The sequence below is a fragment of the Sorex fumeus genome, unplaced genomic scaffold, assembly GCF_029834395.1.
Source record: "Sorex fumeus unplaced genomic scaffold, SorFum_2.1 ptg000028l, whole genome shotgun sequence".
Classification (NCBI taxonomy): domain Eukaryota; kingdom Metazoa; phylum Chordata; class Mammalia; order Eulipotyphla; family Soricidae; genus Sorex; species Sorex fumeus.
In genome coordinates, this window is record NW_026606085.1 from 5594170 (window position 1) to 5620099 (window position 25930).

At 38.0% G+C, this 25930-nt stretch overlaps 1 protein-coding gene across 5 annotated transcripts in view; it reads right to left on the reverse strand.

Annotated features, from left to right (window-relative positions):
• The window catches only part of MYH10 (myosin heavy chain 10), a 165157-nt gene that overhangs the window by 49553 nt on the left and 89674 nt on the right, over nt 1–25930 (reverse strand). For 3 of the 5 annotated variants that reach the window (XM_056115237.1, XM_056115236.1, XM_056115238.1), the window contains 2 exons: nt 505–698; nt 287–408 (listed from right to left, as the gene is read on the reverse strand). In XM_056115237.1, coding sequence (XP_055971212.1) covers nt 287–408; nt 505–698 — 316 coding nt within the window. Of the gene's footprint in view, nt 1–286; nt 409–504; nt 699–23778; nt 23842–25930 lie in introns of all 5 variants that reach the window. The other 2 variants (XM_056115235.1, XM_056115234.1) reach the window with 1 other exon arrangement.

Consider the following 25930-nt stretch of genomic DNA (forward strand, 5'->3'; position numbering starts at 1 on the left):
AGGGCAGAGCCAGGAATAACCCCTGAGCATAGCTGGGTGCGGCACCAAAACAAAAACAAACCAACAAGAATCTCCAGCAATGATAAAGTCCTTCCCTATAAGAAAACTGAAACTATTCAAGGGAACATGGAAATCTGTTTAACTCTTAACTCACTGTTTTTAATGTTACCAAAGTAAGTTTTAATACATTAAAAAAAGAAAGAAAGGAAGAAAGTAAGAAAGAAAGAAAGAAAGAAAGAAAGAAAGAAAGAAAGAAAGAAAGAAAAAAGATAAAAGCTAGTAATACCTCTGTCTGAATTCTTGGAAAACTATCCGGTTGGGGAACCCTTGGCGACAGATTCTGATACCTTCCAGAACTCCGTTACAGCGAAGCTGGTCAAGCACTAGATGAGGATCCAATTTTCCAGCCTAATCAAGAAAGAATAAAAACAAAGTTTTATACTTTTACCTCAATAGCCTTAGATTACTTTTAACTACCAGCTCAAGTTTTTGTTTAACACCTACCCGCTTCTCATGATTTGGAATGATGCAGCGAACGAAGTTAGGGTTGGTATTTCGAAGAGTCGCCATCAGCTTTGTGAGAGATTCTTTGTAGAGCTGCCCAACGGTACGGAACATGCCCTTCTTGGTTTTATATGCAGAGCCAAAAGCTGTCTCAGTCATACCAGTGACTTGATCCAGACCCACAATGCGGTCCACTGGTAAAAATATAAAATATTTAAATGTAAAAGAAAATAGCGAAATATAATTCTTTAGTAGGGAAGGAAAAGACAGTCATAGTGCAGCAGCACAAGCTTTGTGAAACAAATGATAAGAAGATGCCATATAGGTAAGACAGCATATTTAGACACTGCACAAGCCGTGGAACTAAAAGCCACATAGTTCTATTGCAGGATACTGTAGAGCTTTGACAACTTCGTATCACATACCAGCAAATGTGTTCTGCTATACCAAGAATTCACTGTCTTTGATAACATTTTGTCTGCTGCACATACAATTATTTAATAAATGAGAGATCATGGCAGGCACTATTGATACACAAACTGATACTGTGATAAGTCTCAAACTAGGAAGGGATAATAAAACTACACATAAAAACATATAATTTACAAAGCAAATCCACTTAATGAATATGCTTTAGCGATTAGGGACTAGAATTATGTTCCCGTTGGTAATTAAAATTTCAATAAAGGTATCAGGAACAAATGCAAAAAGATGAGGATACAGCACTTCAGCACTCATTGGAATGAGTAAACTTCAGTTCTCTCTTCAAAGCATGAGTAATAGTCAAGAACACAAAACAGGAAGGAGTATCCTAAAAAAAAAATCTGTGTGTGAGCTAAGTTTAACAATGGTTAAACTTCCTAGATGTCCCTCTCTTAAAAGTGTTGCCGCTTCCAGTATCCATGTGGCTCTAACTAATGCTGGAATTATAAGCAAAAGTCCAGCAGTGTACAGTCAACAGTAAAACATGTGGTACATAATATGGTCTCATTTGAAAAATAATTGTTAAAAACAAAAAAAAAATGGACTGAACTATGTCCAACAATGCCTTATTTAACTCTAAGAGCTACCTCCATTATAGTCTAAGGTCACTAAGCACATGAAAAACTGCATGAAATATTGAAAAATTCCCTCAACTATCTTCTTTTAAAAGGTTTTTATTATAGTTTAGGTAAAATGGCTGTACTAGTGTTACATTTTATGGTACCGATGTACAAAGCTACTGTACCTGCCACAGTCAAAGCGCCCATAGGTCCCTCTACCACCCTTCCTAGATCAGCTCTGATCCAGTCTTCATTCCCAGTACCTGGTTATCAGTTTTGTATTCCAAGGTCAAGGGTCTATTATTGTTCAGAATTATATTTCCTTGCTTTCTCTCTCTCAATACACAGATAAATACCATTCAGTGTTTTCCCAGCTCCCTCTTACTTTGCTTACCACGATACTTTCCAGTTTCATCATGTTGTTATGAACTGCAAAATTTCATCTTTTTCTTATAGCTATATAGCATTCCACTGCATATATGGAATTGTGTTGTACCACAAATTCTTTATTCATCTGTTGTTGGATGGTTGGTTTGTTTTCATATACTTGCTATTGCAGTAAGCACTACAATGAATGTAAGGACTCATATTAATGCACACTTTTTCTATTTAATGATCTTGTAGCTTGGGGGTAGGTGTCAAAAGTGTAGTCTGGATTGTACGGCAGTTCTAGTCTTACTTTTATTAGAATGTTACATTGCTTCCTATAGGGGCTGGACCATTCCCACCAACAATAGATGACAGTTCTATTTTCACCATGTTCCCACCAACACTGGTCCACTGCTGTCCCCTTCTATTTCTTTAAATAGTGACTTACAATTTTTGGTGTACACATCCTTCACATTCTTTGTTATGCTGATTCCTAGGTATCTGATGATTCTGGATAAATGGGGCTGTCTTTTTTCTTTTGTTCAAGTTCATTATCTGCATTTACACATATAACCAAAGTCCTGTGATGATTTTGTAACCCACTACTTTGATGTACTGGTTTATTGTTTCCAGGAGCTTTGAAGCAGTGTCTTTACAATTATCATGTTATCTGAAAATCTTCATAGTTTAACTTCTTTTCCAATTAGATTCCAATGATTCCTTTTTATTGCTTGCTTGCTATGGTGAGAAGTTCCAAAAATATATTTGGTGAAACTGTTGAAAGTGGACATCTTTGCAATTGCCTGATCTCTGGAGGAAGCCTTTCAGATTTACACTTTTGAGTATGATGTTGGCTGTGGGTTTGTTGTAAATGGCCATTAGTTTTTTTGTTTTTGTGCCACAGCCAGCAATGCTCAGGTCTTACTCCTTGCTCTGGGATCACGCCTGGCGAACATGGGAGATCATACAGGGATCGAACCCTGGTAAACTGCAAGGCCTCATGTACTGTTCTATCTCTCTGGCCCCAAATGGTCATTAGTTCTATGTCCTTTTTATCCCTATTTTGTTGAGGAATTTCTACCATGATTGGAAGTTGAATATCGCCAAAAGTTTTTCTGCATGCATTGATATGATCATATAATTTTTAAATTTTATTGTTGTATTAATTTATATATATTGAACCATCCTTGAATCTCTGGGGTGAATTGCACTAGATACTGGTGTAAGATCCTTTTGATATATTGTTGGGTTCAGTTCACTAAGATATTGAGAACTGTTGTTCGTCAGGGGTATTGGTCTGTAATTTTCAAGTGATATTTCTGTCTGCTTTGGGGAATAGGATAATATTAGCTTCATGGAAAGATTCCTAAACAGGAATCCTAAACAGTTCTTCCATAGTTTGCAAGAACTTTTTTTCGGGGGAGGGGGTTTATGAGCTACACCTGGTGGTGTTTAGGGAATACTCTACTCAGGGATCACTCCTGGTGGTGCCTGGAGAACCACAGATAGCGCTAGGGATGGATCTAGGGTCAAACTGCACGCATTAGTGCCTTACCCACTGTAATTACCCATTGTACTATGGCCCTAGTTTGGAAGAGTTTGAAGAGTTTGAGGAGTATTGGTAGTAAGTCTTCTCTGTAGGTTTGGTAGAATTCACTAACGAACCCATCTAGTCCAGAACTTTTGTCTTCAGAAGATTTTAAAAACAACTGTTTTAATGCTTTGATGTGAGGATATACCACTGGTGGACCACACCTGGATGTGCCATGGACTGTTCCAACAGAAATGGCTATTGTTGACAAAAAATTTCATATTATACTTTAGTTGGTACTATTAATGAAGCAACCAGATGGCAAGAAACACAAATTGCAGCACCAGTGCTAAATTCTTCCTTCAGTCATTATTAGCCTGTTCATTTTCTATTTCCTTCTGACTCAATCTTGCCAGTCTGCCTGATTCTAACTCATTTATTTCAGGTTCTCCTCGCACGATCTTATGTATTTCCACGGTGTCTTTTGCCATCTCCTTTCATCTATAATAAGGATTTTCTATATTTTGTTCTTTATGAATTAAAGGTGTGTCAATGTTTACTGTTTTTCAAAAATCAGCCTGTGGTTTCACTGACCCTTTATTTTGTTTTCTTGATTTATATGTCACTGAACTGCTCAAGTTCTTCCCTTCCATGTACTTATTTGGGATTCATTTGTTCTTTTTCTGTGTTTAAAGCTGTGAGATTAGGTCACTGGTTTGAGGTTTTTCTTCTTTCTTATGTAAGCTGGTTTGCTATGACTTTCCCCACCTTGGTATTGCTTTTGTTGTGTCCTATAGGTTCTGATAGTTTGTGTCTTCATTCTTGTTTGGAGGAATCTTATTTCTTTTCCTCCTTGACCCAACTGTTACTTAACAGTATGCTCTTCAGTGTTCAAATGTTGGTTGGAGTTTCCTCCAACTTTCTTTTTACTAATCTTTACCTTTGTGGTAGATCTAATTGTGGTCTTGATATGATTTCTATTTTTGTGAGTTTACAGATATTTCAATTGTGTCTCAACATGAGATCTAGCCTGGAAAATCTAAACTGGAGAAGAATGTGTATTTAGTTTTGTGAGGGTACTGTAAATATCTATTAGTCCCAATTCTTCCAATTCCTCATATAAAACTCTTGTTTTTTTTTTTTTTATCCTGCCTGGTGATCTATCTAGTGATGAGAGCAGCATATTAAAGTCTCCCAAAACTATTGTTTTGCCACTGGTATACCTTCTCAGTTCAGTTATCAGGTGCTTTATAAGCTTTCTCTTTCTCTTCATTCAGTTCATATAGGATGAGAGTTAAGCCCTTTTGTTTTTTTTTGATCCCTCAACCAGTTTGCAACCCTATCTCTGATAGTTTTGTTTGATATGAATGCTACTGGGCTGCTTTTTTTCTTTTCTGTCTGTCAAACAGCCTGTATGACTGTTTGCTAATAACCTTTTACTCAACGAGGATGCTTATTTTCAGAATTTAAGTATGTCTCTTGTAAGCAATAAAAGGTTGTATTCTGATTGCTGATCCATCAAGCTACTCTGTGCCTATTTGTGGGGGAATTCAATGTATTAACATTCAGAGAAATTACTGATACAAAGGAATTTATTGACATACCTATGAAAAGTTTGGCTGCCTATGCCTATACTTTTTATATGAGGCCATCATCCCTAACAAAGCTAGCTTAAATGCCACAAATATCCCCCGCTACTATTTATCTGGAAACATTTTTATTCATCTGTCAACTTTGAATGATAACTCTGTAGGGTACAAGAGTCTAGGCTGGAAAAAGGTAAAAAGGTAAAGGCCCTCCCGTTGATCGTCGATTTGCTCGAGCGGGCCCAGTAACGTCTCCATTGGAGACTTTGTTGTTACTGTGTCTGGCATATCGAATACTCTCGGTAGCTTGCCGGGCTCTCCGAGAGGGGCGGAGGAATCGAACTCGGGTCGGCCATGTTGGCCGCGTGTAAGGCAAACGCCCTACCCGCTGTGCTATCGCTCCAGCCCTAGGCTCAATTAACAAAAACATTTAACACAGAAGATTGAACTAGCAACAACAGCTTAGTAAGCCCTCAGTCAAGGATTTAATGTCCCCTTGGTGAGATCCTTCGCATTCAAAGATATATACAAAGAACACATATCATCCCATTTTCTTCTTAATAGTAGAGTTTCAGGTTTCTTATCTTTGTTTCTGTGTATACTACATTTTGCTTCTCTCCTGTTTTAAGGAGTTTGTGTTTGGTTCTTTCCTCTTTGATTACAATGTGCCTTGTGAGTTTACTTTGATTGGCACTCTTTGGCCTTTTGGATCAGTGCTTCAATTTTTCTCTTCTTATTGGAAAGTTTCTCACCCATTATTTCTTTAACTCATCATTCTCCTCCTCTCATTCTTTTAGTTCTTGAATTCCTGATTCTGAGGTTGTTCCTCCTAGTATTGTGTATTCTTTACTGATAGAGCTATGTACTGCATTTCTGAGATATACTTGATTTTTTCAAGTTCAACAATTCTAAAACTTAACTTTAGCTCCTTTATTTCTATTTGAGTGAATCCTGCCTGTCCCCCCTCCCCCCCCCCCCACACACACTGATTCTCTGTTCAAGAGTCTTTAGATCCTTAAACACTGTTGTTCTAAAGTCTTACTCAGATAGATAAAAATGTCTGATGTCCTTCCTTGACTTTGGTCAAACTCTGTTGACACTGCTGAGTTCCTTTGTTTTTTTCCTTTGTTTCTGGAGCTCTGTTATCTGAGAGCATGACTCAGAGTGCCCACTACATGGCTTCTCTTACAAGTGGCTGTGGTTCAATTTACACCCCTCATCGTGCAATTGGGGGGGGGGGGGAAGGAGGCTAAAGGTTACTAAAGGTTATCAATCCCTGGTTATCTCCTGGCTCTTCTGGGTGTTGTTGGATTGGGGATTCGATCTGAGAATATGTAGGATGCACCCTACAATTCTCCAACTTACATTTTGGGGGGATTGGGCCCACACCCGGTAGTGGCTAGGGGCTAATCCTGGTATTTCCTTGCAATATTAGTAATTTCTGGTATTTCTGGCAATGCGAAGAGATCATATGTGGTGCTAGAGACTGAACTGGGGTAAGTAACATGCAAGACAAGTGTCTTAACCCCTGTACTAGCTGTCTGGCAACTCCAATGAAGTTTTTAATTGAAGAGGAGAGACCATGACCCCAGAGGTAAGGTTGAAATTACGCAAGTCTTAAAATATTGGGAAGAAAATGGTTTGCAAAACTGGATTCATGTCTAGGTCCATTTTTATTATATTATGATTTCTCCTAAGAGAAGCCATAAATAAGACTTGGGGTTTGGGTCAATGTTATCTTTTGTACTTGTGCTCTAGAGTCTGTTTCATCCACCTCAGACTATCATACTCTCCTGTGACTTCAATCTGTACCTTTTACAGCAGAAAACAGTACTAAGCGTAAACCCAAATCCTGCATGCACTATAAACCTTGAGTTTCTGGGTTGGAAAGACAGTACAGCGGGTAGACAGCTTATTTTGAACCTGGGTTTAATCCCCAGCATCCCCTCTGGTCCCACTGCCAGGAGTGATCTGGAATGCAGAGCTGGGAGTAAGCCCTAAGCATCGCAGGTTGTGGACCAAAACCAAAAAGCAAAAAAAAAAACAAACTAAAATGAAACAAAAACAAAATGAATTTCCTATAACCTGGTATCCAGCTGTTTCTATGTCTTCAGAGTCAAGTTTCTTATTAGAGTAGTTCACATCTTACCATTCTTCATCCATTTCCACTAATTTCCCATGATGCAGGAAACTGACTTCTAGTACACTCTCCTTTCCATGCTTGAAACTACCCAAAGCAATGACAGAGGATCAACTGCTAACAACAGATATCATCCAATGTTTATTTTACCTGACCTTGGTACACTGATTTGTTGATCACAACATCATTCTAAAAACTCTTACTTTTATGAGTTCTGCCTTCTCCTGGACCATTATCTATCCTTCCTTGATTCACACTACAGTCTCCTTAATGTTTTTAAGTGCTAACTAGGGTTATATAAATATAAATATATATATATATGTCATCTGAAATCCTTCCTAGATATAAGTACAGACATATATTTCTTGATTCATTTTTAAAGTCACATTCTCATCCTGGGTGCTTTTATTATTATTTTTATCCAACTTCCCAGAGTATTAGTCAGCAATACGTATATTCTCCATCCACGTGCCCCTGCCTTTAAATGCCTATTCTTTATGCTCATGTCTGCTTTACTCAACAGTGTATCCTTTATATCCATCCTGATGTCTGGCATATATGACTCTTGGATACATATGCACTAGTAAGTAAATGAAGCAAACATTATTAAATGCAATTACAAATGTTAAGAAATGTATTTGGAGAATATATGTGATACATGAGAGAGGGATGTCTGGAGATATCTCTGGATAAATTAAACATATTACCCAAAGGTTAAGAATGAATCAGAGGGGGTCAGAGCGATAGCACCGCCAGGAGTGACTCCTGAGTGCAGAGCCAGAAGGAACCCCTGAGCATCGCTGGGTATGACCCAAAGGTACCCCCCTCCCCTCCCGAAAATAATGAATCAGTGTACAGAACAAAACAACAATGAGATATCATCTCACGCCACAGAAAATGACACACATCCAAAAGAACAAAAGCAACCAGTGTTGGCGTGGATGTGGGGAGGAGACTCTCCTTCACTGCTGGTGGGAATGCCGACCGGTTCAGCCCTTTTGGAAAACAATATGGACGTATCCCAAAAATATAGAAATTGAGCTCCCATTTCTTTCAGCAATACCACTTCTGGGAATATACCATATACCCTGGGAGCCCAAAAACACACAGCAAAAAAACAAACCAAAAAAAACCCATCTGCACTCCTATGTTCATTGCAGCACTGTTCAATATAGGCAGAATGTGGAAACAACCTGAGTGCCCAAGAACAGATGAATGGATAAAGAAACTATGGCATATCTACACAATGAAATACTATGTATGCAGCTGTTAAGAAAAATGAAGTCATGAAATCTGCCTATAAATGAATAGCCATGGAGAAAATCATGCTGAGTGAAATGAGTCAGGAGAAGGATAGATATAGAATGACCTTTGTGATATATGCTGCGTGTGTGTTTGTGTTATATATATAACTAAAATTCATGGCCAGGTTAAACAGGGGTTAGGAGGTAGGAGGACTGGTAAATGATTGAATCTAAACACAAGTGTGCATGGGACTCAGGGTAGGTAAGATAGAGAGACTGGTATGACAATAGCTGGGAATGATCACACTGAGCAAGAACTGAGTGTTAAAAGTCGGTAAAGGGATACTCTTGTTAAACTTTCAGTATCAATATTGAAAACCACAATGCCCAAAAGGGGGGGTTGGGGGGAGAGAGAGAAAGAGAGAGGGGGAGAGAGAATGGGAGAGAGGGAGAGAGGGAGGAAGAGGGAGAGAGGGAGGAAAGAGAGGGAGATGAGGGAGAGAGAGGGAGAGAAAGAGAGAGAGAGAGAGAGAGAGAGAGAGAGGGGGGGGGGGAGAGGAAGCTCCTGCTATAGAGGCAGCCAGGGGGTGAGGGGTGATGGGAGGAAACCTGGAGACACTGGTACTGGGAAATGTACACTGGTGGAGGGATGGGTGTTGGAATATGTATGACTGAAATCCAACCATAAACCGCTTTGTAAGGGTCTATCTCACAATGATTCAATCAAAAAGTTAAGAAGAAAAAACAGAATGAATCAGAGGAGAAAAAACCCAGACAATGGGAAGATCATGGACAGGAAGAAACAATGAAGCACTGTGAGTATGGAGAGTGAACTGAATGGGGACACAGTTATGAGATCAGAGAGTGATAGCTACAGCAGTCCAGGCAAAAGAAATATAATAGCCTGCAATAGAACCATTAAAGAGAAGAGAGAGAAGATTCATGAATTCTGATTTTTAAAATAGTGACTTGCATTTTTAGAAATAGGGAAGAGAGACATGTCTAGTATAACTTCCAGGATTTGGGCTGGAGCAAATGACTGGCTGGTGGTGCCAGACTATCAAAAGGGAAGAGAACTGGGGTTTCAGGTGAGAGGACAGGATCCAAACTCTGTGTATAAAGTTTGGGGTGCTTGTGAGACAGACATCAAGTAGACATGTAACAGTCCGGTCGGCTAAGAAGAAAGATCAGTACTTGAAAAGGTAAAATGGGGAGGTGTCATCTTAAATCGCATATTTAAAGTTTGGAGGTACTGGATGAACCACCTAAAAAGTGAATGAATACAGATAAGGGCTTGGGCTCAAGCCTCAAGGAGCTGGAGAGAAGAAGAATAACTAGATAATGAGAATGAGAAGTGACTGGAAGGTTAAGATCCTAAACTGGAACACATTCTCTATCTCCACCCTCCAACCTGTGTCTCCTCCTGTATTTTCTATGCAGATGTGACCACTGGTCATGTTCTGGTACTCATGCAAATGTCAAGCCAAACTTCTGTCTTTACTCCACCCTCTCCTATCCACTGCTGGTTCTGTGTTCTTCCTAAATGTCGTTTACCCTTGCCACTATACTTTTCTTTCCACTTACGACTTCTGTCCCCATATGATAACTTCTAACTCATGACTTCTGTCCCCATATGATAACATATGACAAGTATTTTTAAATGCAAAATGGCACATTATTTATTCCTATACTTAAAATTCTTCAGTTTCTCTTATAGCCCTATACTGCTATAAGCAGTGAAAACAACTCAACCCAACGTCATAAACATCTGTCATTGAAAGATGTTTACAAGTTCTCTAAGCCTATAAGCAATAAGCAATAAAGTTTGGGGTGATATATATGTGTGTGTGTGTGTTTGTAAAGTTTATTCCTGTAAGCAATAAAGTCAACACAATCTTTGCAGATGCATAAGATGCCAGGAAAATATTACAAGTACTCAATAAATGACTTCCCATGTCATTTTCCCAAGCATACCAATTTAGTTAGATTTTCTAAAGACGTAAGGTTTCATTCTTATCTCTCTGTGTGGAATGCTCATTACTTCTCAGTTATCCTAGTAAACATAGTAATTTTAAAATTTCCTTTAGTTTCTCTCTCTCCTCTTAAGCTTATCCTTCCACCATGCCTCGACAAAATAGGCTACTCCCTCCTCATAGCTACAAACAACCCATGCCCTGATACCTGAAATAGTTTTCATTCTGTTATATATCATTCTGCTGGAATGAGCTTCTGTGGGGATGTACTTCTAGTATTTAACACATGCTGGGCACTCAGAATTCTTTGTTGTCTGTGGATCCCTCTAACCATCAGCTCATTTTTTTCAGCCTTCCCCCAATGTTAACCTGGGCATGATACTTGGCACACTCTTTAACGAATACCTGCTGAATGCACATAAAATAGCCTTCAAGAACAGTTATCAGAAAGAGAACTGTGTTCACTTTGCAGGGATTTATCTAGAGTGATTTTACAGTTTTCAATAGGACAATGTCTAATATATTGCAATGTACTAATAAAAACTAAAACAAACAAACAAACAAACCCCCCCCCAAAATTTGATGCTTCACAGTTTCATGGGGTTTAGTTCAAAAATTTAATAAAAATTTAATTACCAATAAACAAAATTTGTTGTCTCATAAAATAGAGAGTGTGGGAAATTTTTTAAATGATTTACACCAAACTAAAAGTATACAGTTTCACTTAAAAAAATCAAGAAGTGTATTCATTTTTAAAAGAAGGTTTTCTTGTTGAAAATGGTTAAAATAGAAATCAGAGAAAGGAAATGCAAAGAATGAGATCCTGGCAGTCTGTTGAAATGAGCAGCATTATTCTTTTTAAGACCGACTCTCACTACTGAAACTTCTAAAGTTCCATAAAGGCCATGGTTTAAATGATACAAATTCTCTTCTTAGAGGTGTCAGGAATGCCTGATTAGACTTTCAATTAATTATTTGTTTGCCCAGCAATGTGGAAAGAATTGAAATTGTGAGGTCTTCCAGTTTAAGAATTCAAGGCATCTGGCTCTAAGAATTTATTATTATTTAAACACCATCACATGAAACTACCATCAATAGAGTTAAAAAAATCACTATGTATTTTTTTTTGTCTTTTTGGGTCACACTGGCGATTCACCCAGGTTACTCCTTGCTCTGCACTCAGGAATTACTGCTGGCAGTGTTCGGGGAACCATATGGGATGCTGGGAACCGAACTTGGATCAGTCACGTGCAAGGCAAATGCCCTATCTGCTGTTCTATTGCTCCAGCCCCCTATCAATAGTTTTTATAGCACTGTAGCAGTCTTCCCGTTGTTCATTGATTTGTTCGAGTAGGCACCAGTAACGTTTCCATTGTGAGACTGGTTGTTACTGTTTCTGGCATATCGAATACACTATGGGGAGCTTGCCAGGCTCTGCCGTGCGGGCGGGATACTCCTGGTACCTTACCGGGCTAATTGAGAGGGATGGAGGAATCGAAACCAGGTCAGCCATATGCAAGGCAAGCGCCCTACCTGCTGTGCTATTGCTCCAGCCCATAGTTTTTTTTTATAAGGAATAGTATTTGTGATATTCTTAACTAGCTCTTCATTATAGGAGACAGATAAAGGTAAAGGTAAAGGCCCTCCCGTTGATCGTCGATTTGCTCGAGCGGGCCCAGTAACGTCTCCATTGGAGACTTTGTTGTTACTGTGTCTGGCATATCGAATACTCTCGGTAGCTTGCCGGGCTCTCCGAGAGGGGCGGAGGAATCGAACTTGGGTCAGCCATGTTGGCCGCTTGTAAGGCGAACACCCTACCCGCTGTGCTATCGCTCCAAATATATGAAATTTCTGCATTTTTTTCAAAAAGGTCCAAGAGACAAAATACTAGTGCTACTGAACTTGTGATACTTAAGCCAGCTTTTCAGAAACTTTTTCTAGTTATCACTATATTCTAAAAAAGAGAAAGAAATTATTTAAATGTTAATTTAATTTGGGTTTTAGGCTACACCTGGCGGTTGCTCAGGGCTTACTCCTGGCTGTGTCAGGGATCACTCCTGTTGGGGCTCAGGGGACCATATGGGTGCTAGGGATTAAAGCCAGGCCAAGCTGTGCGCAAAACAAATGCCCTGTCTGCTGTATTATCTCTCTGACCCCTTCAATATTCATTTTAAGCAAAATGGTGATGAATAAGAACACAATATCAGATTTTCTACAAAAAGTCCCTAACATCTAGGCAGGAAGTTGTCAATTATTCATTTTTATAAAAGACAGTTTACTCTAAAATACTCTGAAATGTTGCTAAGAATTAAAGATTTAAAATATTTGTAAAGAAATATATTATTATTATGAATTCTCAGACACAATCTTAATAACAGACTTTATCTCCATGACATCTATATTACAGATAAGAAATTTATAATGATTACATGTTGGGCTGGAGTGATAGCACAGCGGGTAGGGCGTTCGCCTTACAAGCGGCCAACATGGCCGAGTTCGATTCCTCCGCCCCTCTCGGAGAGCCTGGCAAGCTCCCCGTGACGTATTCGATATGCCAGACACAGTAACAACAAAGTCTCCAATAGAGACGTTACTGGGCCCGCTCGAGCAAATCGACGATCAACGGGAGGGCCTTTACCTTTACCTTACATGTTGGGCAGCAGAATCAATCTGATAATTGTTCTAGAATATTTGGAAATTTTAAGAAAAATTCCAGGAAGTTCTGAGGTTGACAGGGAGCACATGACTTGAGGAGAAAGTAACCTTTCTTCTTCCAAGGACTAGTATTAATTTGATCTTGAATTACCACCTTTACTTCCACATCTATACTTTCCTAGAACTGCACAAGTCGTTTTTGGGCAAACAGGAGGTCCCATTCATGCCTACAGGACTTCTATTGTACTTCTGCTCTAGTTTTCTCTCCTCAGCAAGCCCTCTGTGTACTTAATTCAGTTAACACTGAAAAATACAGGTTGGCTTTAGGAATACAAGTGCACTTCCATTAAATAACACCCTCAAATGAAACACTTATTGATTTTGTTTTTGAAAACTACAACTGCAGCAGCACAACAGTGTAACAGGAACTGGAATGGCTGGAGTCAGAGCAGAAATCAACACCTACCTATCATAATCTGACTAGGGGCACTTTCTGGGTGCCAGATGCGGGCTCACATAACCTCACTTTGTGCTCACAATAATACTGAGAACTAATGTGAGTGTTCACACTTGACCTCATAAACTCAAGTTGTAGTACTGTTTCTCCTGGAGCTAGCTCCCAAGTTAAAAAACCCCAAAACTCCAAATTTTATTGATTTACCATTGGTTTACCACACTATAAAATTTCAAGAGTACAGCTATGATAATAGTACAGGAGTTAAGGTGCATGTCTTGCATGCAGCTGACAATGGTTCAATCTGCAGAACCACATGTGATCCTGAGGGCCTCCAGGTGTGATTCTAGAGACAGGAGTTCCCTCTGAACAACACTGATATGGCCCTAATACTACCAGCCCCTAATTTGAGTACAGCTTCACACTTACATAAGCATGTAAGTCACATCACACCTACCAACAAAGTTCCATGGCATTGTCAAAATGACTTCTCTACCCTTCCTTCCCACACACCCTTTCCCCCTCTAGCAACCATTATATTTTTTAGTCAAAGCTTTTTTTGTATGTGTGTGTTTCAATTGCTTCGGCTATTTTTATTCCATGTATGACAATTATAGATGTATGACATCTGTAATTGTCTTCCACTTTCTGACTTATTTTACTATATAATAATCTCTACAAGTTCTTATTTTGTCCCTAAAGGTATGCTTTCATTTTCTTTAAATGGCACAGTAGTACTTCATTGAGTATAATAATTACCACAGCTTCTTTATCAAGTCATCCCTGGACAAATAAATAGGGTTACTCCATGTTTTGGCTATTGTTAAAACTATAATCAATATAGAGGTGCAAATATTCTTTTGAACTGGTGTGTATCTTTTGAATACATTGCTGAATCATAAATAATTTCCATTTTCATTATTTTAACTCTCCATACTGTTTTCTAAAGAGTGCAACAATTTACATTTCAATCAACAGTATACGAAGAATTTTTCCTCCAAATTTTCTCCAACATTTCTTTCCAATATTTTTGTTATATAAGACATTCTCAAGGTCTGAGAAGGTATCTCATTGAGGTTTTTATTTGCATTTTCATTTCCCCAGTGTTAATTTTGAAGTTTTTTAAAAAATGTATATGTGGTTCATCTATTCTCTTATTCATACAAATATATCTGTTCAGGATTTTTGCCCATTTGATGTTGTTGAACTGAGTTCTTTATATATTCTGAAAACCAACTCTCTTTTTGGAGGTAAGATGTTCAATGATCTTTTTTTTCCAGTATTTAAGTTACTATTTGTATATGCTAGTTTCTTTAGCTGTGTAAAACCTTTTTGATTTGATGTAGTCCCATCTCTAAATTTCTGCTTTTCTTTCTCTTGTAATTGCATTTCCACATACATTTCAGAGGTTGAGTGTATTATTCTATGTATTTTATGGTTCCTGGATATATATCCATGCAACTTGAGTTGATTTTTGCATGTGATGTGGAATATTGGTCTAGCTTTTTTTTAATTGAATATGGTTATACCATTTTCCTGAAGAGGCTTTCTTCTTCATACATGTGTGGGTTTATTTTTGGGCTCCCAATTCCACTGGTCTATATATCACTTTTGTCTTAACATATTGTACTGATTACTAGTTTTTTGTAATAGAGTTTGAAGTCAGGAACTATGATGCTGTTTTACTTTTATGTATACATACATGTATGCTGTTTGTTTGCTAGGAAACATTTCGCCAATTTGTTCTTTTGCTTACCATAAGGTAAAGGTAAAAGGTAAAGGCCCTCCCGTTGATCGTCGATTTGCTCGAGCGGGCCCAGTAACGTCTCCATTGGAGACTTGGTTGTTACTGTGTCTGGCATATCGAATACTCTCGGTAGCTTGCCGGGCTCTCCGAGAGGGGTGGAGGAATCGAACTCGGGTCGGCCATGTTGGCCGCTTGTAAGGCGAATGCCCTACCCGCTGTGCTATCGCTCCAGCCCAAGGGTGGCTCTATTTCCTTGAAAACTGGTGCTGGGGAGCAGGGGCTGGAGTTATAGTAATAGTAATAGTTATAGTAAGGTACCTGCCTTGCATGTAGACTTGGGTTCAATCCCTGGCACCCTGTATGTTCCTTCAAGTCCACCAGGGATGACTGCAAACACTGCTGTCCCCTCCAACCCTTCTCCCCTTCACATCCCCCCTGCAAAAAATTAAATAAATAAATAAAGGAAAAGGAAAAAAAAGAGGCTGGAGAGATAGCACTACTTTGCACTCAGCTGATCCTGACTCAACCCTTGTCACCCTGAGTTGATCTATGATCCCTGAGAAGAGTCAGGAGTAAGCTCTGAATACTACTAAGTAAGCTCTAGATACTAAGTATGGCCCTCAAAACAAAGAAAATTTTTGGAATTTGCTTTCGAGCCATACCCAATGATTCTCAAGGCTTAATTAACCTGGGGATTAATTAAATCCAGGTTTACTTCCTAAAGACAAGCACCCTGCCTGCAGCTCCGGCCCAGACTATAAGAATTTTGTAAAGATTGTGTTGAATCTGTAAATTTCTTTAGGTTACATCAACATTGAGCAATATTACTCTAATCCATGAATGTAGGGTACTTTTCAATTTTTTTGAATCTTCAGTTTCTTAATGTCTAACAGTCCTATATCCAAGTATAAGGTAAAGGTAAAGGCCCTCCCGTTGATCGTCGATTTGCTCGAGCGGGCCCAGTAACGTCTTCATTGGAGACTTTGTTGTTACTGTGTCTGGCATATCGAATACTCTCGGTAGCTTGCTGGGCTCTCCGAGAGGGGCGGAGGAATCGAACTCGGGTCGGCCATGTTGGCCGCTTGTAAGGCAAACGCCCTACCCGCTGTGCTATCGCTCCAGCCCAAGTATATAGACCTATCTTTCATGTCCCTGGTTAAGTGTAGTCTGTGGTATTTCATCCCTTTTAATGCAGTTGTGATTTCTTATTTCCTCTTTCCTCAAAATCACTGCTTACACAGAGAACCAGAATTTCTTTCTGGGTATGCATTTTGTATTCTGCCACTTTATTGTATTCATTTTAAAATTTCTGGTTCATTTTAGTAAAGTCTTTAAGGTTTTTCATGAATATTATCACATCATCTTTAGACAGTGACAGTTTTAGCTCTTTTTTCAATTTAGAGCCATTTTTCTTGCCCAATTGCTAGGACTTGCCCAATGGCTAGGACTTCCAAAAGCTATTATGAAAAGTAGTTCTAAAATGAACATCTGATCTTTGGGAAAAGCTTTTGGTTTTTCTTTACTGAGTATTGATCATAACTGTAGCTTTGGTACAATGCTATATCTCCCCTTCCTTCCCATCCCTCCCCTCCCCTCCCCTTCCCTTCCTTCCTTCGCGTGTGTGCACATGAGTTTCCACTGTAAACTTTATTATAAACTCTAGTGTTTACTGAACACTGACATTTCATTCCAATATCTTCTGTAGTGAGAACTGTAAATAAAAACCCACTACCAGCAACATGAGCATCTTCATTTTCTTACCTATAGATTTGATTTTTTTAATTTTTAAATTATGTTTTGGCTTACAATACAATTTTGGCATATGCAAGGCAAACACCCTACCCACTTTTACTAAGGCTCTACTCCTTAGCTGTTTTATATTTCTGGTTCTTTTTTTCCACAAATTTCTACTTTTTCACTTGGCTGGTTTTGCTATGATTCTTTTAATCAATTCAACTTTTCTTTCGAGTATATTAAGTACATTTACTTTTGATTTTTGTTTTGTGTTTACCATAAGAATTGGATCAATCTGTATCTGAGATCATCACTCTGTGTACTTATGTCAATTCATCTTTAAACATTCTGTTTCTGATGTTTTATTTTATCATTTTAATGTTGACAATGTTTCTGATGCTGCATTACTATTTACTGCCTGCTTAAGATCTATGGTCTTTTGATTTTTCCTTTTCCAGTGAAAGACTACCTTTCAGTATGCAAGTCTGTTGATGGCAAACTATTATCTTTAATCTATTTTGGATAGCCATTTTTTTCTCTATCATATTTGAATCATAATTTTTCAGGTTAGAATATTTGTGGTTTGAAGTTTTTATCTTTTAGGATTATTAATACGTCTTTCTACGCTAACCTGTGGGATTTCTGCAGAAAGTTATGTTTATAGCCTGACAGGGGTGCCTTTATATGTTGTATTATAAATTTTTATTTATTAATACAAATTTATTTTTTAACATAAATATCAATATCCTTAAAGGTCTGAAATAAAAAATATAATGACTTTATTTTAATGGTATATTTCTTAGGCTCTCAGTTCAAAATATCTTTTTGGAATAATTTCATATCCTATTGTGTGTGATTTACAAACTATGTTTTATTACTAAACAAGTAGCATGAGAAGTATGTCTCCCCTTCCCTAGTTCTTCCCTAATTTATTTGGTAGGCCAATAGCATGCTGTATTCATAATCTACTTTCAGAAAGATAGCATGTGTAGCTGACCAGAAATTGAAATGGAAGTTAGTGAACTTGGAATTATTTAACCTAATTCTGTCATTAATTTAGGTTTTTCCACCAAATAATGCTGAAAAGTTATGTCACTTAAAAACTCTTGAATGAGATGCTTTGTAAGTATAAATAAAAAGATTATTAACATATAAATACTGTGCAATAGACATATTTAAAGCCTATTCTCTAGATTTTAAAACGTATCTCTCCAATATGATGCCTCAGACACAAGTTATTAATTTGATAAAGGGCAGCAGGACTCTCTACAGACACTTGTATGTAAAAAATGTAACGTCATTTTCAGGTGGATAGAGTAAATACAGTAATGTATTTAGCTAAATCTTTTAAGTGGGTAATTTAGATTTATATTAACTAGCATCTAATTAGGACACATCCCAGGACTGCTACTGAAAGTTGAAATTTAATTAGTAAGATATGTCTCAATGAGGTGAATGATATCACAGCTTAACTTCTCAAGAACACTTAATATCCACAACAGAGAACATTCTTCACAAGCAGTACATTATTGCTCAGAGTAGAAAATGCTTAAGAGCAGCCTATAAAGTACTGAACCTAAGCAGACTGGCCCTGAGAAAATGCAGGTAGAGACAAGGGAACACTCGAAAATACTGCAAAAGTATGAATTTCCCCATTATATTCATCACTTTTTGCATAATTTCAAGGATTAGATGGTAACACTAGGAATATTTTCTTTTCCAAAAAAATTAACTTCAGATGCTATGTGTATTACTTTTTCCCTTAATGTTTTTCCCTTTTGGGGGGAGAAGGTAGCCAAACCTGGCAACACTCAGGGGGTCACCCGGGCTCTGCACTCAGGAATTGCTCCTGGTGGTGCTTGGGGGACTCTATAGGATGTTAGGAATCAATCATAAATGGCCAGCTTGGCCCTGTGCAAGGTAAATATCCTACCCACTGTACTAACACTCTGGCCCCGTGGCTTTTTTTTTTTTTAAATTGTTGACTCTTGGTAATTCAATAATCTCTCTTAGTATTGGTCTTTTGCAATTAGAAACCTGGGTGTTTTTATCAACTTCCTAGCTATCTATGCTTAGTTTTTCCCCCTTGGGTCATGAAAGTTTTCAATTATTGTTATCTTTGAAATAGGCTCTCTTATTTCTCTCTTCCTCTTCTAGTATACTGATTATCCTACGTTCAACGAAGTCTGAACACTAAGATTTTCTAAAATCTTATTTGTCATCTTCCATTTGAGTGATAGCTGGACTTTTTTTTCTTCCTTTCCTTCTTGGTGCCACACTGGCATTGCTCAGAGCTTACTCCTGGCTCCGTTAAAAAAATCACTCCTGGTGGGGCTCAGAGGACCATATGTAGTGCCAGGGATCAAACCTGGGTAAGCTGCATGTACAAGTGCCTTACTTGATGTACTTAATTTCTCTGTTGTTCTTACCATGGAAGTTTCAATTTCATTGTTTCCTTATTTGCAATCTGAAATTTTTTTTTATAGCTTCAGGGTTTGTTGTTTTGGTTTTTTGTGAAGAATTTCTAAGGTGCTCTTTCATTATTGATATACCTGGATGATTTTTTGTGAGGGTAGGAACCATACTCTTCTGTGCTCAGATCACTATGTGCAGTGCCAGGAATCGAACCTGGGTTGAATGCATGTAGTATACCCCTGTACTACATCTCCAGCTTTCAATCTTGATGACCTTCCCTTAAGTTATTTCAAATTGTTAAATTCACCATTTCCATCTCATTACTCTGATTTTTGAGGAATTCTCTTTCTCAAAGACCTTCTCTTTTTTTGGCATTTTTTTTTAATTAGTGAAACACCATAAGGTACAGTTGTAGGCTTACAAGTTGTTGTGCTTGGGTTTCAGTTATACAATGACCGAGTACCCATCCCACCACCAGTGCCCATTCTCCACCCCCACCATTACCAGTATCCCTCCCACCCCCCATCCCCCATCCCACCCTGCCTCTGTGGCAGGGCACTCCCTTTTGTTCTATCTCTGGTTTTGGGTGCTGTGGTCTGCAGAAGAGACATTGGGAGGCAATCATGTTCGGTCCATAGACTACTTTCAGCAGGCATCTCCCATCCTGGGCAGATCTTCCCAGGACCCTTTATTTGGTGCTCCCTTCTCTATCTGAGCTGCCTTTACCCCTAGAGTGTGCAGCTGGCCTCTAAGCCATGGAGTGAACAACCTGGTATTTATCACAGCTGTTCTTGGGTGTTAGTCTCTTATTTTGTTACTTTATGTTCCCCAGATGACATTTGCTTTGTTTTTCCAATGAAAGATAGTCTAGCTCTGGATTCAGATACTTGTTTTGTTTTATTGGACCTTGATGTATGGGATGAAGAGTAGATGTATTCGTTTATTTTACTGACTGCTCTGCACAGGGAAAAACAACCTGAGTATAATATACTTTGTTATAATTCTCTCCGTCTGACCAGACCTTTCTGATCCATTTGAGCCCAACAATTGTGGTACAACATCTGATCCTCTATTACCCAGCTGTAGGTATCTGCTGCTGCTGGTTGTAGGTTAATACTGGAGGGAAGACGGCTGGATTTCCAAGAATGGTTAGCTGAGTGCACTCTCGCTGTGCCATATCATGCCTGCTGTAATCACTGGAGGCTGTAACACACAGCTACAAGTGGTCTGGATTTTGTCCCTTCCTCTGTGAAAGAGCTTCCTGACACAATGAAGACCAGTTTGCCTCTGAAGTCTTGGCTGTGACTTACATGAAAGCTGGGGGAGAAGGGACAGGAGCACATTCCACAGCCATGAGCTGACTGCTAAAACCAATGGGACTTGATATCTCGTTGTAGCTCTCAGGTGAGTTCTTCGAAGGAACTCACTGGATCCCTGGAAGGCATATTTCACCAAAGTTTTGGCCCTTTTGTTGTTGGAATTGTAATCTACATAACCAGAGAACTTTATCTGTTGAGTCTTCTTAGTAGTTGAGTTTCTGCAGCCTGATGCTATTGTGGTTTACTCTTGAGAGAGGATGTATGTGTGTGATTCTGCTGTGGCTGACTACCATTTAGCTAACATTGTTGACATTTATATTCTGACTGCAGTACCTCATTTTAAGCAGCCACGAGTCTTTCTTTTGCTTAGTGAAGCTGTTCATTGGAGGCCTGGAGACTTGAGTACTTCAAGTGTTCTGACCCTTTTATACTTTCATACTTTGTTCTACCGCAGCTATCTGTTTTGCAAAGACTGACTAGAGCTATGATCCACCTTTCCCTATTCCATGGGCATCTGGTCAACCATGTTACAAAATGCAGGTGCTTAGATTAATCAGATATCCTTTAGTGTTAAAGTTCCCAATTCTAGTAATCACAGAGATTCAGAGGATCTAAGTGCTATTCCTCTGTGAAGGAATCTGCAGAACTAAACCAGCATTAGGGCAGATTATCTGTAACAGTCCTCCCAAATAGTGGATCAGAACTAGAGCCATAGAATGCCCCTATTTTCAACTCTGAAACTCTAACTTTGAGGTGACAATCTCTTTCATAAAGCTTGCATCCCTACTACCAATTTACCTCAGATAATTAAAATTTTAAAATAGATCTGGAAGAAATAGTTCTTTGATATATATGGGTTTGTTATTCTGTCTCATGGAATTGTTTCTCCTGTTCTGGACTGTTCCCTTGATGTTTTTAGACACTTCTGTCTACTTCTGGAGAAATAGAAGTAGAATCTAATAATATATAGGTTAATCTATCTATGTTTTTTCTTTAAAAAGTCTATTTTTCTAATAATTTGACTATATTTAAAAGCACAAGGTTCACACTAACTGCATTAATAGAGATGCTCACTATTTTGCAATCTAGATCTTTAAAATTTCCTGTCTTCTGAGAAATAACAAACTATTAATGCTCACATTTTCATTAAAAACCTATTACCCTTTTGAGGGTGTTGAATCTTTCAACACATATTGAAAAACAAAACAAAACAAAACAAAACCATTAGGCTGTATTGATACTCTACACATCTTCAAAGATCATTTTCAGCCACTGTGCTGGAAAATTCTCTATAATTCGGTTTTGGCTGGGGAAATCAAAGGGCACCTCCCTAATAGAAAAAAAAAGGTTCATTTTTGGGGGGCTAGGCAAGCTTTTTGGGGGGCAACATCCAACTGTGTTAGGGCTTACTCCTGGCAGGCTTGGGGCATCATGTGGGGTGCCGGGAACTGAATTGGCTGTGTACATGGCAAGTGCCCTACCTGCTCTACTATTTCTCTGGCCCCAGGAATATGATAAGCTTAATGAATTTATTCTTTGAGAGAACTGTATGATCTACAAGTGGCTCTGTACTCAGTCCTACTGGTAAAAAAAACACCTGGTCCATACTCAAGTCATGTAGTCCCACAGGAAAGAGGGAGAGGTTAGAAGAGGAAAAAGTCCCTAGGAATGTTAGATGAAGTTGCTGTACCCATCAATTTCCTCAATCAATGATTTATGGTGTGCCTACTTTGTCTCTTTGACAGTGAGCAAAAACAGACACTGTTCCTGCTCTCAAGAAATCAGTCTGGGACTTTTCAGAGATTAAACCCAAGATCTAAAGAACTTTAACTTAACGAATGAAGGCGCTTTACATTGGGGGAAGTCTGAAAGTTTAAGAAAGTCAAGAGAAGTTTAACAAAGCAAAAGTTCCAGGCAGACATTAAGCGTAAGGCTATTTCTTAGTTCTCTCATTTATTTCCCACTTGCACATTTTTGTCAATATTCCTCAAGACCATAGATGAATGAATTTGAAGATTGGTTACTTTGGAGCTTTTCTGTGAAATATTCATTCTAACTCATGGAATGACTTTGGTATCAACTATTCCCTGCCCAGCTCTACCTTCGGTGTTTACAACTGACTATGAATTAGAGCTGATGATAAACATATTACTTGTGTTAAAATGGGCATGCTCCTTCAAAATACCTTTAAAATTTTTTTGAGATGAACTTGGATCTCAGTATTATTATGCTCAAAATCACAAAGAAAAGTTTATAGGATGAATTTAACTTAATCTTTGAACTCTATGACTTGACATTAACTAAATAACTGAAAGCTTTAGGGATCTTATTATTTATTTTTTTATTGCACTTCAGGGGACCACTAGACACATTTAAGTTGTATATTAAAACAGGTTTAAGGATTAAGACCACATTCCCCAAATGCTTGGAGATCAATTAAAAGTTCAATGTAGAAAATTCTAGTGGCATTCTATTTTCTCCTACTTCAAAAAGTTTTGGAATGGTATCACTATCACTGTTTCAAGAGAAAAGCCAAATAGCCAGATACACCATAAATTCCAAAAGGTATAATGGTTCATACCAAACTGTATAAAATATATAATTATTTATTCACAAAATGTTATCTACTTTAAAAAGAAAAACAAAAAAGTTTCAACTTCCTTTGAGTTGAAAAATTTAAAGGTTAAGTTGAAAATTATAGCAGATCAATTTCTGACTATTCCCTTTAGAGGGCTGTGTATCAAAATGGTACTATAGGAAAAGGTAGTGACATACCTTTTAATATGCAGTGCTGTAAGTGCTATGCATAAAATAAGAAGCAATGTATAGGCAGTAGCAATTGAATTGTTTATGCACTCAAACAGTTGCCTTGACATATAATAAAACTGAGCATGAAATGAAAGGTCCATGCAGGTCTATGAGCGAAATTAAAACAAACCCAGAAATCAGCTCCAGCACCAGTCTTCCCTGCCCTCCCAGAGCCACCCTGCCAGCCCCCCAGGAGTTGTCCCTGTGGGTTTAAAACCCTTCTGTTTTGGAAGACCTATGGGCTTTATACATTCACCTGGAGGCTCATGAAGACCAGAAACACTGTCATAGAAAGAAGCTCTCTGAATATTCTGAATCTCTAAAGCAGAGAAACAGTAAAAACAGGACAGAAGAGCAAATACACAAACACTTCAGTTAGTGTGAAAAACATTTGACATCACAAGAAACTCTGAATTTAGGTTAATGAGGGTAGCTGGTCCAGGGCAGATTCCATGCAAACATTACTCCTTAGTGAATATGCACATTTGGACAAGTTTATTATGAGATTAAATTTAAATTGAACCAAAACTCCAGGTGTGAGCATTTTATCATAACAAAGGTAAATGACTAAACCCTTATTAACAGCAGGATGAAACTTTTAAGAGTAATATGATACTTTTGCATTGTCTTTTATAAAATTGCCTTGCAAGTTGCAATTACGATAAGACTACATTAAGTACTCTGGCAAATGTAAATACTAGTAGTGTTTACTGCCTGAAATGCACAATATTATCTAATTTTACTACCAATACAAATTTAGGAAATTAAATTTATTCAAGTATAAATTACTAACCTTAAGGGAAAATTACTAACCTTAAAGGAAAACAAGATTAAAATTCTGTTGCAGCAAAACGTTAATATAATGTCAAACCACAAGTTCAAATTATACTTATTTAATCATACAATTAACCCAAAATATCCCGGAAGGCACATTTACACAAAAAGGCAAAACTTCTTTTTCTTTCTGTAGTGAGCCCCAAGAAGTCCTATGTACCTGGCAGAGTTTTCAAAACAAAAAGTGGAATACTATGTATGAATATCTAGAGCAGGGCTGCCAGCCCAAAACCTGATTTCTCTGGATCTGCCTTTGAGAAAACTGTGAAACTCTAACACAAACTGTTTCGTACTCAAGCTTTTGCACCTTCACAGGCAATTTATATTCTTCTAGTATTCACAGTCAATTTGCCATTATCTCCTGTGACTATAGAAAGAGAAAAGTATTTATTTTTTCCAGAGCTATTTCCTCTTCCAAGAAAAAAAGCTGCTTCTTTATCACAAAAGATCTCTACATACAGAGTGAGCAGTGATAAATTCATCTTAAAACTCTCTTCAAACTTCTACTCATGCCACTCACTTTATGTATAAAACACGTGGTACTATTGTATGTCCTTCACACCCTGAAGAATGGATACCACTCAGATCAAACTGAGTGCCCACTACTCTGAAGGAAGGACAAGGGAAGTTCCTGCTAATAGCATTATAAGGAGAGCAAATATATAGCATATTTCATATTTCATAACATATTTCAGAGTAGATGCTAGCACAGTCAAATCAAACTTAGGGCAGATGAGATTTCTCAATGTATTCTGACAGAAGTGGCCAAACATACTTCCAAATGTCTATTTTTATTAAAGAAGGCTACAAAAGTACTGTGCCCACAGAGTAGTGAGAGCTCTGGGATGTGTTATAGCTTATGTCCATATACACATATGTACAAAAAAAATCAGGGATATATACCCTTGAAAGAAAATTCACAGGTGGTATTTCCTCTCAGTAGTTCCTGAAGCAAATAAGCAACTTATCTATTTCTATTCAATGGGAAGCCCCAAAATACAGGCAAGGAATTTACAGATTCCTATTTGATAAGACACATTAACCGTAATGAAAGAGCATCAATAAATGCAGTCTCACCTCTACCCTTGCTTGCCAAATCTTAAATTCCTAACACTGACCTACAACTGCCAAAGGCTCTCAAGTAACTCAGAAGTGGGAGATAAAGTGTTAAAGGAGAAGAATGGGGGGAGGAAGCTGTGGAAAGAAGCTAGGAGCGTCAGGTCAGCTCTGGCCTAAAATTACATTTGTGTGTATCCTGAGTTTTTAATGAGATAATAAACTCTTACAGGATATATAACATGTCTTTAACTAGTCCCAAATCTATCTCACAGATTATAACCACAAAAATACCACTTGGTTAGACTTGTAGTTACATATGGTTGGATCAGATACTAAATAAATGTTCCCCACAATATTTTTTGGTTGCAGTCAAAAGCAGTTCACAGTGCCAGAACAAGTATTATTTCTAGAACTTACTTAATTTTTTATGCTGTCATTACTCTTGTTCTCATTCAAAACAAAGAGAAAACACATTAAGATTTCCAATAGAAAAACATACCAATTAATTATCTTGT